The sequence below is a fragment of the Mauremys reevesii genome, linkage group 1 (assembly GCF_016161935.1).
Source record: "Mauremys reevesii isolate NIE-2019 linkage group 1, ASM1616193v1, whole genome shotgun sequence".
NCBI lineage: Eukaryota > Metazoa > Chordata > Testudines > Geoemydidae > Mauremys > Mauremys reevesii.
Window position 1 is genome coordinate 333,878,448 of NC_052623.1, and position 17,188 is coordinate 333,895,635.

Genomic DNA, 17,188 nt, shown 5'->3' on the forward strand with positions numbered 1-17,188 from the left:
CCCTTTTTGACTGGGTGTTCCAGTCTAAAACCATACACCTGACAATCCTATTGCCTGCCTGCTGCCATTGATCTCAATGGGAGGCAAGTGGGTAGGATTGGGGCTCTACGGGAGCTGTAGGGGGAATCAACTCCTCTTTCCAGTTAGCTGCAGGCTCTGCAAGGGGTGGGTGCTATCCACTGACTATCAGAGCTCCCTCAGCCTCAGGCCAAGTGCCAAAGTAAGCAGACAATGTGCGTCAAAATCATGGGCAGTGCCTCCCCACCACAACTGCAAGCCTGAGGCATGGCAGGTGCAGAATTTGCCTCCCTCACATGCGGCCCCATTGGCCTGACTGGAACTGCGCCCTCAAATATAAAAGTAAAACTATGGCTGTGCAAAATAGTTAAGTCCAGAGCTGGCTGCAAATAATTAAAAAAGGAGCTCACTAAGCTGGGTGACTGGGCAACAAAATGGCAGAAGAAATTCAGTGTTGACAAATGCAAAGTAATGCACATCGGCAAATATAACCCTAAATCTACATACAAAATGGTGGGGTCTGAATTTGCTGTTACCACTCAAGAAAGATCTTGGAGTCATAGTGCATGAGTCTCTAAAAATATCTGCTCAATGTCCAGTGGCACTCAAAAACAGAACATTAGGAATCATTAGGGAAGGGATAGATAATGAAACAAAATATTTTAACACCACTATATAAATCCCTGGTACACCCCCAGCTTATATACTTGATGAAGTTCTGGTCACCCCCATCTCAAAAAAGATGCACAAGAATTAGATTACAGAGAGGAACAGGGTTATACACAGGAATAAAAGTTTGGCTGCTTTTGGATGGGCACTTTCTGTGCTCCCCTCCCCTGCAGCTGGAGGAACTGGCTCTCCCCCCGGGGCTGGTGGTGCTCTCTCTCTCAGACCCATAAGAGTTTTGTGCCCCTGCTGATTGGGGGGGCCAGTACCCCTGCTTCCCCTCACTTTGTGCATGCCCCTGGGCAACAGAAATGATTAGGGGTGCAGAACAGCTTCCGTATGAGGAGAGACTAAAAGGACTAGGACTGTTCAGCTTGGAAAAGAGATTCCTAAGGGGGAGTATAATAGAGGTCTATAAAATTATTAATGGTGTGCAGGAAGTAAATAGGGAAGTGTTATTTATGCATTCACATAACACAAGAGCCACGGGTCACCCAATGAAATTAACAAGCAGTAGGTTTAAAACAAACATAAGGAAATATTTCTCCACACAGTGCAGTCAACCTGTGAAACTCATTGCCAGAGGATGTTTTGAAGGCCAAAAGTATAATTGGGTTAAAACAATAGGTAAGTTCATGCAGGATAGGTACATCAATGGCTATTAGCCAAGATGGTCAGGGACACAATCCCATGCTCTGAGTGTCTAAACCTCTGACTGCCAAAAGTTGGGACTAAATGATGGGATGGATCACTCAATAAATTGCCCTGTTCTGGTCATTCTCTTTGAAGCATCAGGCACAGGCTTTGTTGGAAGACAGGATGCTGAGCTACATGGACCATTGGTCTGACCCAGTATAGCCATTCTTATGTTTTCAGAAAAGGGTGGGTGCAATTCTCCGTGCAAGGGCAGAGCACTATTATTACAGATGTGGGAAACTGAGGCACAGCTGGGTTCTCCTCTATATTTACCACAGGGGACTTGGCACACAGAGGAGCCAAAAATAATATAAAAAACAGATTCTTCCAGACCCAAGGAACTCACATGGCATCCAAAAGGATCTGCACCATCTCCAGATCTAGCACATCAAAATGCAACAATAGGTGGGGGAGGAGGGAAAAAACAGGCTCCAGAAAGATAAAACAGCAAGAGACCATGGTATATGGGGCCTTTACAAGCAGAAAATAGCTGAAAGTTTTAATGCTCAGATTCTTCAGTTCATTACGGCCACTGTGCATGGTGGAAGTGGCACAAAGTGGCCTCAGAATGGCTGGAGGGAGTATATGGAGAATGCTAGCAGATGGTTCTCATGCAAAAAGAGGGCAGAGTCAGCTTGACTAGTTGCCTGCCATCCCAGGTATAAGTGAAGGAAGGGGGGATGTGAAGTGGAGCCCCAATATGCCTGTTTCACCAGTTATAAATTAAACTGCGCCACTGCTGAGGTTAAGAGGGCTGCAAGAGTCTTCTGGAGCCTGTCCAAGGCATGAGAAAAATGGGCAGGGTGGAGAATCTGCCCTCTACTAATTTAGCCTAGGAGGACAGATTAATGCGCTATAGTCTCTTTTTTAAATACTTATTTAGGGTTTAGATTTGTTTACTATTCTTTTTACAGAAATAGCATAATCGACTTCCAATCAGATAAGAGTTACTCATTCTTTGGATCTATTTTCAGTTTGTCTGGATCAGTAATGGCAGAGTTCTCATCTCCCATTGTCTACATGGGTAATTCTGGGTGACCAGCAACTGAAAAAATCAGGCTACTTAGGACGCTTAACTTCAGACCACCATGCTTTAAAATGTTGTCATTAATATATGTAAAGTAGCAGAATGGGATAAATATGACTGAAGATAATGAAGTAAACTCATAAGCTAGCAAATTTAAAAAATGCATTTATTATTTAAATGATCTCCTGATCTGAAAAAAATGGGAAGAAACAAAATGGTCCTTCCTGAGAGAAAGAAAAGAGGTATCAATATAAAGCTGACAGTTAATTTTCTAATTTATGTCAAGAATATTTGTCATAACAGATCTACACACTGACGGTATAAAGCCTAAACTGGCATATAAAATATGAATCAAATGCATCACCTAAATTTCTGCATCAATAAAAAACATATTTCAAGACAGGCCGAGATACATGAGCAGAGTCAATGCTCCTTACGCACCTGAGAGGAAGAAAAAGAAAGTTTATATTTTTTACTCGAAATAAGCTGTTTGGTAGGTACTGTGATGCTGGCAGACCAGGTACCAGCTCACACCAAGGCCCCAGGCCTCACTGAACACTTATAATTGCATTGCTGGAAACCAGTCTTGTTTACTTGTGTGTTAGCATCCTCCGATGCTGTTTAGACTTTATAAAATGCTTGTGGGATGCTGCACGTATTAATCTAATTCATAATCTCTATAACCCAGGGTATAAATGTATATTGAGTATTTGCATTGTAAACCTCTAACTGTTTAACTCAACAAAACAGGAAAACAGCATTGATTAAGGTAAAGTATTCCCCCTGCATACAAGAATGGCCAGTTGAAATATTGCATAGCATCAAAGGACAGAGACTTTGTTGATTCCATTCCTAACTCGTGTCTCTATTCATCAGTCCATGATTTTTACTGTCTAGCAAAGCTATGAATTTAAGCTCCTGGGCTCATCTTTTGAGTGTTTTGTGCAGATTTCCTTTGAGGTGAGAACTGATATGTGAGATATAGAGTGATCATTTTGTGAAAAGTGTTCATCTATAGGTGATGTAGTGTTTTTGTCTTTTATCATTTTCCTGTTTGACTTCATTCAAGAGTGTAGTTATTGTCTCATTTCACATACATCAGTGGTTCTCAACCCAAGGCCCATGGGCCGCTTGTGGCCCAATCAGCACACAGCTGCAGCCCATGTGACATCCTCAGGGCCATACAGGTAGCATATATATTGCAGGGCTGGGGCCCACATAAAACAGCTGCATATGTGACCCACAATGGTAAATAGGTTGAGATCCACTGGCCTACATAGTTCTATTAGGGCATTTGGTGCAATGGATGAGGTACACCCCATGTTGTGACAGGCATATGTAGGACCCATAGATCTTGAAAGGTGTGTTGTGGAGGATATTGACCATTATAGCAGTGGAGATATGTCTGCAGGTTTTGAATCTATTGCTCTGGTAGGGTGGGGTACTTTTGAGTTGGTGTATCCTGATTTGTGGGGAGCTTGTTTTTGACGATGAGCTTGGAGAGGTTAGGGGGTTGTTTGAAGGTCAGAAGAGGGGATTCAGGAAATATTTCTTTGATGGTACCCCATATGGATTCCAGTGGGAGGTGATAACTAGAGGTGTGTGGTCAGAGGGGTTTTTATTTCTGTATTGAAACAGGATCTCTCAGGATATGTGGGTGGCAACACTGCATATTTTCTAAAAGTGAGATACTGACATTTTCATATTGTTGGTATGCAAAACCCTATTCATTTGTTTATAAAAATGACAGTGCAAAGTGTCTCATATTTAACATAATTTATTAACACAAGCAGCACAAACAGGTTTCTTATTTGTTTGGTTTTAGAAATTATAAAGTCAAAATGCAACCTAACTGCTCTCAATTGTTTTAGAATGGCTTTTGAATCCTTTCATGCCATGATACAGATTTGCCTTGCTCATCCATTGCCAGCAATGGACACACTAAATATGCTGGTGCAAAGGAGTTAGTTGCTGATACAAGCTCTCATCTGGGCTTTTTGGTTAACTTGTTTTCATTACCTGTTCTTTGATACAGGTAGTAGTAGAGATGGGAAAAATGCACATAAACATTTTCATAATAAAATTTACAGTTCAACTAATAAAAACAGATGTACATGTTTATATCACATAAAAGGCATGAAAAATTCTGCCAATAGAATCCTCTACCACATCAGTGCAAAAGCTATTGGCCTTCCAAGGTGACATAAATGTACTCCTTTAATATATTCATCGCCTAACTTACTCTAATTAGCACTCCTCATCTGTAATGTTAGCATGCTTGCAATAATTTTTATTCTGTGCTGAATTCATGAAAGCATGTTGAATACTCACTGTACTTCTGGAAAGGCAATTACTGAAGATCTGGAATTGCTGTCCTAAGCCCATTTCTTCTGAAGATGTGGTTTTGCTACAGCTCAAGCACCTTATTTAACTAAGGTCATTTAAAAAAACCCAATCTAATATTTTTATTATTTTTACTAACACCATTTTGCATATAATCATTGAAGCTAATAAAAACAACTTAAAAAAATACAAATCTTTTACTACAAATCTTCAAAATCAAAACTAGGGTTTGCACAGAACAAGGAAATATGAAACCACTTTTACATCTTAAAATCTTTACATGACTTTAGAGCATTTGTTCAGCGTAGCCATATAGTATTCAGCTGTGTCTGTTTTTTTATGCTTGTGTCCATTTTTAGCACTTCTCTAATTGCCATGGTAGCGTAAGTGGATGGAGGAAGAGAGAATTCCATCTTCAAGGCCTTGAATTTACCTTCTATTACATAAGAAAGAAGAGATTAATTGGCACATATAGTATACCTCCTCTGGGCATTATTTAAATTGGGCTGAAGGGCTCACACAATTAAAGAAGTAAAAAATTAATTTATCAACCATGGAAATGTTTTGTGAAATGTCAATTCATGCTACAACTTTCGCATATATGGCAGATATGAGACATGGAGTTTGCCCACAATGGGAAAAGTAAAGTTTCACTATTTATGTAGCAAATTTTATTTAAAAAAAAAAACAAAACACCTTTTAGTCACACTAAAATTCGGTATTTCAAGACTGCCTTCCTCTCCTCCTACAACCCTGGATTGTAAAGTAGTAAGGTCTATATGTTATAGCTGGCTGTGTACTTTATTCAAAAGTTTCCATCACACAATCCTGACATGTTAAAAGTTCTTAAACTTTTAAGCCATACTAATTCTCCTAGAAACAAATATTACACTTATTAATACCAGTTTTAAACAAATAATATTTCTGATGCTGTTCTGCTAACATGTCATCAATCCTATTTTAAACATTTTCTGTTATATTTTTAGCCCCAGTTAAGCAAAACACTAAAGCATGCACTTAAAAGCACATCAGTCTCCCACTGAACTTCAATTAAACACACAAGTAATCCCAATGAAGTTGAAGGTGAATATTCACATGCTTGAAATCAAGCACATGGTCAAGTGCTTTGCTAAATTATGGCCTATGTCTGTCCCTCTTTAGTGAAGCACTTAAATAAGCAAATGCTTAATGCTAAGCATATGCTCATTTGATTCTTTAGCTAGCTAGACACAGAGTATAATGTAGTCAATGTGATCTGCTGAGCACATGCTTGGCACTTTTGAAAAATCAGGTTACTTATATAGGAGCCTACTTTTAAGCACATCCTTTTGAACATTTTAGCTTGATGTTTTGTCAAATGCAGCCTTTTTATTTATTTTTACATTCAATATGTGTGATATGTAGCAGTTACAACTTCAAAGCAGTAGTTAGGTCAAACTTTATTGTTTACAGTGCATAAACACCTGCAGAAAACTTGTTACTCTTACCTGTAGCAAGAATAGGTGGTGGTTTTCCTTCCAGCTTATCCAAATCCGTATTAAATAATGGAATTCTAGGATCATCATATGCAACCACTTCCCTTCATGAAACACAGGACCAAGTTTTTTAAAATTTTGAAATACTCAGCGTGACTGAATGCACCCCCGTAGTCACACCCTATACACTATTGTAATAATCTTTGTATAAAATATTGTGAGGTATCATTTGAAAACTAATAACTCACTGGTCAATAATATCATGATGAAATGTGCATAGCAACATTATATGTAAAGTTATAAACAAATTGAAATTAGGTCTGAAATATGTTTACCAGACAAGTCTGAGTAAACCAGTTTCTCAAAGGGCTTGGCTACACTCGAAACTCCAAAGCGCTGCCGCGGGAAGTGCGAGTGTGGTCGCGGCGCCAGCACTGGGAGAGAGCTCTCCCAGCGCTGCAGGTACTCCACCTCCCCGAGGGGATTAGATTACAGCGCTGGGAGCCGCGCTCCCAGCACTGGGGCACTGTTTACACTGGCGCTTTACAGCGCTGTAACTTGCTGTGCTCAGGGGGGTGTTTTTTCACAGCGCTGTAAAGCGCCAGTGTAGCCAAGGCCAAAGACAAAGGACAAACTGACACCTCAAACCAGGTGTCATCAAAGTGGATGGGCAATCACCTTCAAGTGGCCATACTTTGGAAAGTGGGAAAGCAACAAACTGATCTGCATTTTAGCAAACAATAGCATGGAACCTCTTTCACCATGAGACTCCTTGTCTTTGTCCTCACAGCATGAATGAACTTTATCTAGGAGTAACCCTCAGGACAATGCATTTCAAAGGGGAACTAGACTATAAAAGTGATGGGCAAAAAACACCCCAAGGTATCTCTCCCACTTTCACCTAAGATGACAAAAGAAACAGCCTTTTGACACAGAGAGCAGATCGTGGCCTGGGAATTTGGTCAGCAATATTACTGGGAACATGTGGTAAGGGATTTTACCTTGAACCAAGTCTAGTTTGTTAAGTTTTAGTTACTAGAAAACATTTTATGCTTATTTCTCTTGTAACCATTTCTGACTCTAATGCCTTATATTTGTACTCGCTTAAAACTTCCTCTTTGTAGTTAAATAAACTTTGTATTATTTAAATCAAAACCAATCCAGTGTTGTATTTGAACTAAATTGTTTGAGTAACTCCATTTAATATTGGAGTTTGATCTTGATCCCTTTAATGGGGCAACAGACCTAAAATATCTGAACTGTCCAGGAGAGGGCTGGACAGTGCAGGACACCAATTTGGGGGGGAAATTTCGGACTGGGAGTGAGTTGGGGTCACCCTGCGAGTGGTAACCAAGGCTGGTGGTAACTTGTGAGAGACTGGAGTGTGCTGGCAGGCTGCAGCTATACAGAGAGAGACAGACTGTGACCTGCATGCTGTTTGGCTGTTTGTGAGGGCCCCAGGTTGGGAACTACAGAAGCAAAGCACTGTGAGGCACCCCAGGTTGCAGGGCAAAGGTGACAGTCCCTCACTGGTCTAGATTGGACCCCGGAATATCATACTCAACAATTACAAGTTTTTTATATCTAGATTAAAGAGAGAGATATCACATGAGATGTGTTTTAATCAGAAAATCAGCCTAAATTAGGTTTTATTCACAAAACCCACCACTGATGGACACAGACAAAAGATTTAATGCAAACACTAGCTAGTTGGTGAAGTTTCTCTCCACAGGTTTTTTCTTTGTGGTTTTGTCAAGATTTCTAATTACACAATAAACATGGTTATTAGTGGATGGGAAAGAACTATGCCAACTGTAAGAAAAATAGCGTTCTACAACAATCAGAAGTATCTGAACTTCTTCATGACTGGATTAAGTACATACTCTATTTTTCCTCTCCAACCACATCATAGGAAGTCATCCAGTGTATAATGGCTACACTGAAGAGCAATCTTTTAATTGCCCTCATCCCAAACCCTGCTGATAGTTCTCATCCTCTTAGACCAGAAGCTCTTCAGAGATCATGTCTGGCTGTTTTGTATATTACCTAGCATAAGAGGGCACTGATCCTGGTTCTGGTCTGTATGTGCTACAGTAATAGGGATTTAATAGATAAATCATAATTAATAATGTGTAAATAACTGAACCTTTCATATACTTTTTGTTCATATGCCAATCTAAGAAAGAGGTTGAGACTAACTTTTCCTCAAAATAAATTGCTAAGATTAAAAAACAAAACAGCCTGCCACACTCCCTCCCCCCACAGGTTTTTGGGGTTGCAAATATTAATCTACATGATTTACTGTCTACAGATTATCTTGGGCAAGTCTAAAATAGTCACATTCCTGGTCAATAATTTTACTTTTCTCATATTCAGAACATAGTATTTTATTTTAATTGCTTGACTGAAGATGCAAAAAGAGTCTCTTGATAAAATGTATCAGGACCAAATCCTGTTCTTCTACCTTCCTGTGGGCATCCTAGGCACGAAGTACAGTGGGAGATGTCACGTTTATGCTGTGTGTAGGGGGATGCGCATAACCCTCAGTGGAATACAATGGGGACCATCACTCAAAGAAGAATCCACTGTATCTCGAGTGTTAGTACAGTGCTCCACGGCAGATCAGAGCCAGGGGACCAGTGAAGCGGTGGGGCCTGTGCCTTACTGGTCTGTGCCTGGTGTGTGTGGTAAAAAGATCTGTATCTATGGCTCCTGCCTACAAACTAGTATTGATCATGGCCTAGCTACACATGAGACCAATGCTCGCCAGTCCTCCTGCATGTATTCTGGGGACATCCTATTATTTCCAAATACATTTCACTGTATCCAGTGTTCCCTCTAATTTTTCCCACCCACGTGCAGAATAAATTTTGTTATGGGCACCAATATGGAGGTGATGTGTGACCCACATGGCCCCATGCCCACCACATGAATTTTGTTATGGGCACCAATATGAAGGTCATGTGGGTCACACATCACCTCCATATTGGTGCCCATAACAAAATTCATGTGGTGGGCATGGGGCCAACGGGTTCGGAGTCTGGGAGGGGGCTCAGGGCTCAAGTAGAGGATGGGTGGGGAGGGGCTGAGGGCCCTGGCTGGGGGTGCAGGCTCTGGGGTGGGGCAAGGGAGGAGGCGCTCGGGGCTGGGGAAGAGAGTTGGGTGCAGGGGTGTGAAGCTGGGGGTGTGGGCTCTGGGGTGGGGCTTGGGATGAAGGGTTTGGGGTGCAGGAGGGTGCCTCTGTGGGGAGAGAGGACTCCCCCCAGCTCTCTCTCTCTCTGCAGCAACACCTGCGCTGCAGAGGAGAGGTGCCTCTCCCTGGCACAGCAGCTCCAGGGCTGGGGCCACAGGATAGGTGCCCCTCCCCCAGCCCTGTCCAGTCCGGGCTGGGTTCGGGCAGGGGGTGGGTTGCCCTGGCCATGGCATGTTGGGTGCTGGGCTAGCTTGGGGCTGGGGGGAGGGGCACCCCCCTCCCGGCTGGTCCCCAGGCGGGTTCCCTGAGCCCCTGCACGGTGCTAAATAGGCTGCTGCACAGCTTACAGGGAATTTAGCTGTATACTATTACTTACCATCTGACATTCTGGGGTCGAATTATGATCTTTCTGTATGCTCCAGATAATGAATAATCTCGAATTTTATGTCTCATGTTGCTGATATCAAGGTTGTCAGCAGATAACATTTCCTTGTAGGCATCACCGACTACAAGAAAAGGAAATAGTTAAAGAAAATTAAATCTATTTAAAATCTTAGTTCAGATTAAGTTTTAAGTGATCGTGCAAATTAAAAAGACTTACTTTTATGCTTCGGATATATAACATCAAACCCAGGTAATGGCATCACTATATCATGGATAGTATAATCGTCAACATCTGCTTCTTCAATATGAACAGCTGTCCCTATAATTCAAACAGTTTTCTATTTAAAATACAAAAGGTATGTGACATTTTTCAGTCACAGGAATCTACTGTTAACTGAATTTAAAAATAAAGTTCTTGATTTAAACATATCTGATTATAGATAAATGAAGCAAATGTTGTGTTGTATCTTCATTTACTGACACAATTTTCCTAACGAAAGGTGTAACAGGCTTTAAAGTATCAAAAGAAATCATGCAAAGCGACAAGGATTTGAAGTTTATTTTACCTCCTTTAAGTACAAGGTCTCCCGATACAGCTTTAAGTCCATATTCTTCTATTCTCTTGCTCACCATGTTATTCCATATATAACTCTGATAGCTATGAATATACATCAAACGATTATTCCTTGGTATCTGTAGGTGAAAAATGTTTAACTGAATAATAGGTATCTTTAGTTACTTTCACCACTCAGCCACACTTAATGGATAAACATTGAAACAAGTCATTTTTCCAGTCACACAGTTAACATGCAGATGTTTGGTTTGTATGCTACATTTCTGGTCTTAATTTGAGAGGAATTTACATGGAAAGAAGGCAAAAAAAAAAAAAAAAGATGCATTATCCCCTCAATACAAAAAGCCCATATTTTCATTTTGTGTAACAGTTTGCCAAGTGTTTTGTTGATGTAGACACAAGTGCCATTTTCAACATTGTAAAGCAGTACTTAATTATTTTTCATAGATTTGTAGCTCTTGAGGAACTGATAAGACCATTCAGTATGACCTCCTGCATAACACAAACCATGAAACTTCACTAAGTAATTCCTGTGTCAAGCCCAGTAATCCGAGGTTGAAATAGAACTATTTTCAGAACAGATCCAATTTTATTTTTTTTTAAATCAAGACTTCAAAGTGATGGCAATTCTATCACATACCTTGTAAACCTATTCCAATGGCTAATTACCCTCACTGTTAATTTGATTTGATTCTCTAAAGGCACAAAGAAAATCTGATCTTAAATCTTACACACAAGTCACAGATACCTATATAATTCAGATGAGTTTAAGTAACCATACAGCTTCCATATTAGCATGCAACTACATTTAGAATTCTGTTCTTCCATAATGTGCATTAATAGGAAACACCCAAGTTATTCATTACACATCATTTTGAGTCTGGACCCCTCAGTAAACAATGTGACAGTACTTCACGGGAACACAGAGGAGAGGAATGGATGGATTTAAGAGGTCTATACATAGTCCATTTAAAATGTAGTGTAACACCACAAAAAAAAAAACCCACACAGAGACAAAAAACGTCAACCTTTTTACACTTACTATGCCAAATGCAGAGACTATATTCTTCAGTCCATACTTCGAAAGTCCACGTAGAAGTTGTCCTTCTACACACCTTTTTACAGGCAGTTTTTTGAGGGCTGCAGCTGGATCTTTAGTCTTTGCCCACTCTTCTCTGCATTTAACTAAATATCCTTTCTCAGCTGTAACAATAATTTAAGATTAACATTGTAACTGCAAAACAAAAAATTCAGGTTGATTGAAAATATTAATGTATCTGAAAATCTCAGTGCAACTAGCATGTTTATGTCTTAGTGAAAGTTATTTAAAAAAAAAAGAAGAGCCAAAGTCTTCTAGATTCTCTACTGGAACAGCTGACTCATTTGTTAACCTGTCTTTAAAATGTAGTAGGAGTACAGGACTCACAACATGGCTAATTTAAAGCAAACGTACGAACATGTAAATATAAAGGGTTAAAGTAAGTTTAAAAGATATTCCTATTCAATAGTGTTGTTGGCACATAAATCCACCTATAAAACCTAATGTTTACTACCTTCTTATATGCATTCCGTGGCTAAAATGGAAGATGCCCTTTTGAGCACAGAATCACAGGACTTGAAAAGGTCATCTAGTCCAGTCCCCTGCACCCATGGCAGGACTAAATATTATCTAGACCAGCGGTCGGCAACCTTTCAGAAGTGGTCATTTATTCACTCTAATTTAAGGCTTCGCGTGCCAGTAATACATTTTAACATTTTTAGAAGGGCTCTTTCTATACGTCTATAATATATAACTAAACTGTTGTTGGATTTAAAGTAAATAAGGTTTTTAAAATGTTTAAGAAGCTTCATTTAAAATTAAATTAAAATGCAGAGCCCCCCAGACCGGTGGCCAGGATCTGAGCAGCGTGAGTGGCACTGAAAATCAGCTCGCATGCCACCTTTGGCATGCATGCCATAGGTTGCCTACCCCTGATCTAGAGCATCCCTGACAGGTGTTTGTCTAACCTGCTCTTAAAAATCTCCAATGATGAAGATTCCACAACCTCCCTAGGCAATTTATTCCAGTGCTTAACCACCCTGACAGTTAGGAAGTTTTTCCTAACATCCAACCTAAATCTCCCTTGCTGCAATTTAAGCCCATTGCTTCTTGTCCTATCCTCAGAGGTTAAAAAGAACAATCTTTCTCCCTCCTCCTTGAAACAACCTTTTATGTACTTGAAAACTGTTATCATGTCTCCTCTTAGTCTTCTTTTCTAGACTAAACAAACTCAATTTTTTCAATCTTCTATTGTACGTCATGTTTAATCATTTTTTGTTGCTCTTCTCTGCACTTTCTCCAATTTGTCCACATCTTTCCTGAAATGTGCCACCCAGAACTGGACACAATACTCCAGTTGAGGCCTAATCAGCACAGAATAGAGTGGAAGAATTACTTCTCGTGTCTTGTTTACAACACTCCTGCTAATAATCCCAAAATGATGTTTACTTTTTTTGCAATAGTGTTACACTGTTGACTCATATTTAGCTTGTGATCCACTATGACCCCCAGATCCCTTTCCGTAGTACTTCTTCTTAGGCAGTCATTTTCCATTTTGTATGTGTGCAACTGATTGTTCCTTCCTCAGTAGAGTACTTTGCATTTGTCCTTACTGAATTTCATCCCATTTACTTCAGACCACAGTTTGTCCAGATCATTTTGAATTATAATCCTATCCTCCAAAGCACTTGCAACCCCTTCCAGTTTGGTATCGTCTGCAAACTTTAGAAGTGTAATCTCTATGCCACTATCTAAATCACTGATGAAGATATTGAACAGAACCAGACCCAGAACTGATCCTTGAGGGACCCCATTCGTTATGCCCTTCCAGCACAAGAACCACTGATAACTAATCTCTGGGAATGATTTTCCAACCAAATTATGCACCCACCTTACAGTAGCTCCATCTAGGTTGCATTTCCCTAGTTTGTTTATGAGAAGATCATGCGAGACAGTACCAAAAGCTTTACTAAAGTCAAGATATACCACGTCTACCACTTCCCCCTCTCCACAAGGCTTGTTACCCTGTCAAAGAAATTTATCAGGTTGGTTTGACAAGATTTGTTCTTGACAAATCCACGCTGACTGTTACTTATCACCTTATTATCTTCTAGAAAACAAACTTTCTACCTATTGAAGGATTTCTATTGTGCCCTTCACCATCAACTTTAGCTACCTGAGCCCAGATTATCCCCCTACTTAAATCTGTGCCTGGATCTCCCCAGGACCATTCCCTCACTTCTCACAAGACCAGATCCTGCTGAGGGCTCTCTGTCCACCGTGTGGTCCACACAAGAGGAAAGGGAGAAGAATGGGTAGGATGCAGGTTGTCCTCCCTCTGGTCCCATGCAGCTTCCCAGAAAGAGTTAACAGCTGCCCCAGGCTGTGTTAACTTTTTTGCAGCCCTTTTCAGCCCAAGAGGAGCTGTGTTGCCAGGGAATGGCAGATGGGAGACTGCTAAAGGCAGAGCTGATGCAGAGGTTCAGGTTGTGGGGTAGTTCTTCCATGGCAAAGGTAATCCTGCACAACCCACAACAAGATGTTCAGGGAATCTCTAGAAAAAGATCACCACCAAGATACTCAGACAACGAATCCCCTTCCAGTTGCTTTTTTACTACAGGAGGGGGTGATCCAAGCCATCAACAATGGTTTGTTGTTAAGAGCTTGCTGAAAGTTTTTAAACAGAAAGGACAGTTCCAGTGCTGACAAAGTTTACCATATGCAAAAATGTGAATGTCCATATGCACTTCAATTTAAAAAGTTCAACTTTCCCTCCATAAATACTGTTCTGTTCAATTATGTGTAAAGTATTTCTTAGAACCTACCTCCAGGACGTGGTTTTAATATTAAATCCATTACTTCATTCCAGTTATTTTGTAGAATAGCTCTAAAACGAAACAGAAAATTTATTAGCTATTATTAAAACAGGAACAGATTTTAGGGATACATTTCAGTTCTCTGAAACCCAAAATATTCTATACATTTTACATTTCATCTACAGACAATATCGCACAAGACAACTGCTACAGCTGCTTACATAGATTCTGTTCCTGATGCTAATGTTAAATTTGACACACAATATCATGACTGAAACTTTCCAGAGAGGAAAAAAAATAAAATTAAAAAAACACATACCCAGATGTAACATTATCCTAAGATATAAATTTCAAAATATGATTCTTTAGTACACACAATAAAATCATCAATTATTTAAAGAAAAAAAAACAAAAACCCACATACCTTCCAACTTGATATGTAGGAACAGCTGTGGTTCCAAATCTCTGCATTCCATAATAATTAATAAATCCAATTTCCCTGAGAGAGTGCATTGCTTGCTGTACTTGATCATCAGTTCCTGTTATATTTCTAATAACATACAAAATTATTTTTTAAAATCCACTCAACAGTAAAACCATCTCAAATTCCAGCCATCAGATCAGTTCAAACTTGTACTCTTGTGCTCCTGAAAGCAGTCATTATCAATGTTAAAAGTAAACATATTGTATACTGGTTCTGTAGTTTGCCAACTACAGAACCAGTTTCTCCTCCCTTGGTTTTCACACCTCAACTGCTAGAACAGGGCCTCATCCTCCCTGATTGATCTAACCTCGTTATCTCTAGCTTGCTTCTTGCTTGCTTATATTTACCTGCCCCTGGAAATTTCCACTCTTGCATCCGACGAAGTGGGCATTCACCCACGAAAGCTCATGCTGCAAAACGTCTGTTAGTCTATAAGGTGCCACAGGATTCTTTGCTGCTGATATTGTATACTGCTTTTCCTAAATCCAGCAAGTTCCCTCCCCTCCACCTTGACTGAGAAAAGTTTCAGAGTAGTAGAAAAGTAGTCTCAGATTTTCTGGTATCCTCCCTACTTTATAGCTGAAAAACTCTGACTTGATTAAGAAAGCCATCAATGGCAAAGTCCTGGCAGATAGCAGCATTTTACCTGAGAACAACTGTGAAATGGTTCCCTTGCAGTTCTCCCAATTTCAGCGGATGGTTCTTGTAACTAAAATTTCCCAACTTAAAGTTCATCAAACATTTGTTCAAATGAGCAAGTCTTTGTGCAGTGATTCTAAAAAGAAATGGAAAAAAAAGTGACCAAGCTACTCTCGGAAAAGCTCATGGATAAGTATTTAAAGAGATGCCAGGGTTTCAAGCTAAAACACCATTACAGGAAACAGGAGTATAATTCCTTTAGTTTCTCTTCTTTTTGTGTATTGCCTCCAAAAATATTCTAAATGAATCATCTAAAAGAATAGGGCACATTATTCTCAAGCCCCATCTACACAAGAAAACTAATCCAATACTGACAAAGCTATATCAACAACAAGTTTCCTGGGACCTATGTTGGAAGATTGATTGGCAAAAAATGTTAATACGAAGTTATGGTTGCCCCATGCTCATTCATGCCGTTCCCTTTCCCATGAAATTGTGGGAGAACTTGTCTGTTCTTCTAGGTACACAAAGGGACAGGGGAAATGTGGGAAGGTATTATCAGCATAAATGATTTAGCCTAAATCCTCACAGCAAAGTGAGCTTGTTACCAGCCTGAAAGCACAACTCAGGCTTTAGGCTACAGCTGGAGTTCCAAAATTTTTGCCAGCATGACCCCATTTTGATTATTTCCTTCAAACACTCTAGCATGGAGGACACCATTTTATCCTCTGCACTGCATGACCCCCATACATTTGGTGCATGCAAGGTCATGCAAAATTGCGTCCTCCATGCATTGTGACCTCACATGCACTGTACATGCAAGGTCATGCTATGCGGAGAAAAATAGCGTCCTCTGCACAGTAGGGATTGGCAAGACTCCCATTGGGGTCATAATCCAGCTTGGGAACCACTGACCCACAGCCCCCAACAAGCCATGTAGTCGGGGACTGAAAACACCACTAAACTTGAATGAGAGAGCTGTGTGTGTGTGTGTGTGTGTGTGTGTGTGTGTGTGTGTGTGTGTGTGTGTGTGTGTGTGTGTGTGTGTGTGTGTGTGTGTGTGTGTGTGTGTGTGTGTGTGTGTGTAAGTGGAGGTCGGGACGACACCCAACTTAGCTCTGCAGTGAAGACAAACCCTTACAGATGCTACAGAATGCTTTGTGAACAAAGCATTTGAGCACTATAGGACAAAGTTTTACACCTTCTAAGGCAGAACTCAAGTTTAGGTCACAAGGGATCTGACCACCGCTGAAAAACGCTGTCAAGAAAAATGCTATCCCCCTGAACCTGCATTTGAAAATGATTAAGCTGCTAGTACAGATGGGACAAAACTGTTTTCAAACACTTACAGAAAGCATGACTGAGACTGGGTGGATCTAGGAATCCTTGGAGATTTCAGTGTACTGAACTGAGAATCAAGCATGCACATCCAACTAATGGTTACAGGCATTGTATGTGTCTTTACTTGAGCGGCAAGATAAGCACATTCCCCACCCCTGGATGTCAATCCCAGCTTTTACTTGTCTCTTTACAAGAAACTTAACTGATATTGATAAATGTTCAGTCTAACTAGAGAAGTGAATAATTTGGGGTTACAAGGCAGAAGCAAGAAAACAAAGAATCCTAGAAGGAAGACCTCAATTAATCATATTTTTGTACTCTGCTTTTTAAAATCTAGCACTTCTGCCCTGCTACAGAAGCAACTGTCTAGTGCAGGGGTGGGCAAACTATGGCCCAGGGTCCGCATCCGGGCTGTCAGATGTTTTAATGCGTCCCTCGATCTCCTGCTGAGGAGCAGAGTCCGGGGCTTGTGTGCCGTGGTTCCACGCGGCTC

The 17,188-nt window shown here is 40.4% G+C and overlaps 1 protein-coding gene across 3 annotated transcripts in view; it reads right to left on the reverse strand.

Annotated features, from left to right (window-relative positions):
- Positions 1-4,168: 4,168 nt before the first annotated feature.
- PUS7 (pseudouridine synthase 7) overlaps positions 4,169-17,188 on the reverse strand; it is a 40,468-nt gene continuing 27,448 nt past the window's right edge. For all 3 annotated transcript variants that reach the window (XM_039517213.1, XM_039517222.1, XM_039517202.1), the window contains 9 exons: positions 15,362-15,490; positions 14,656-14,781; positions 14,241-14,302; positions 11,419-11,579; positions 10,369-10,495; positions 10,020-10,121; positions 9,795-9,924; positions 6,238-6,329; positions 4,169-5,186 (listed from right to left, as the gene is read on the reverse strand). In XM_039517213.1, the coding sequence (XP_039373147.1) occupies positions 5,050-5,186; positions 6,238-6,329; positions 9,795-9,924; positions 10,020-10,121; positions 10,369-10,495; positions 11,419-11,579; positions 14,241-14,302; positions 14,656-14,781; positions 15,362-15,490 (1,066 nt within the window). In that variant the 3' untranslated portion in view covers positions 4,169-5,049. The remainder of the gene's footprint in view (positions 5,187-6,237; positions 6,330-9,794; positions 9,925-10,019; positions 10,122-10,368; positions 10,496-11,418; positions 11,580-14,240; positions 14,303-14,655; positions 14,782-15,361; positions 15,491-17,188) is intronic.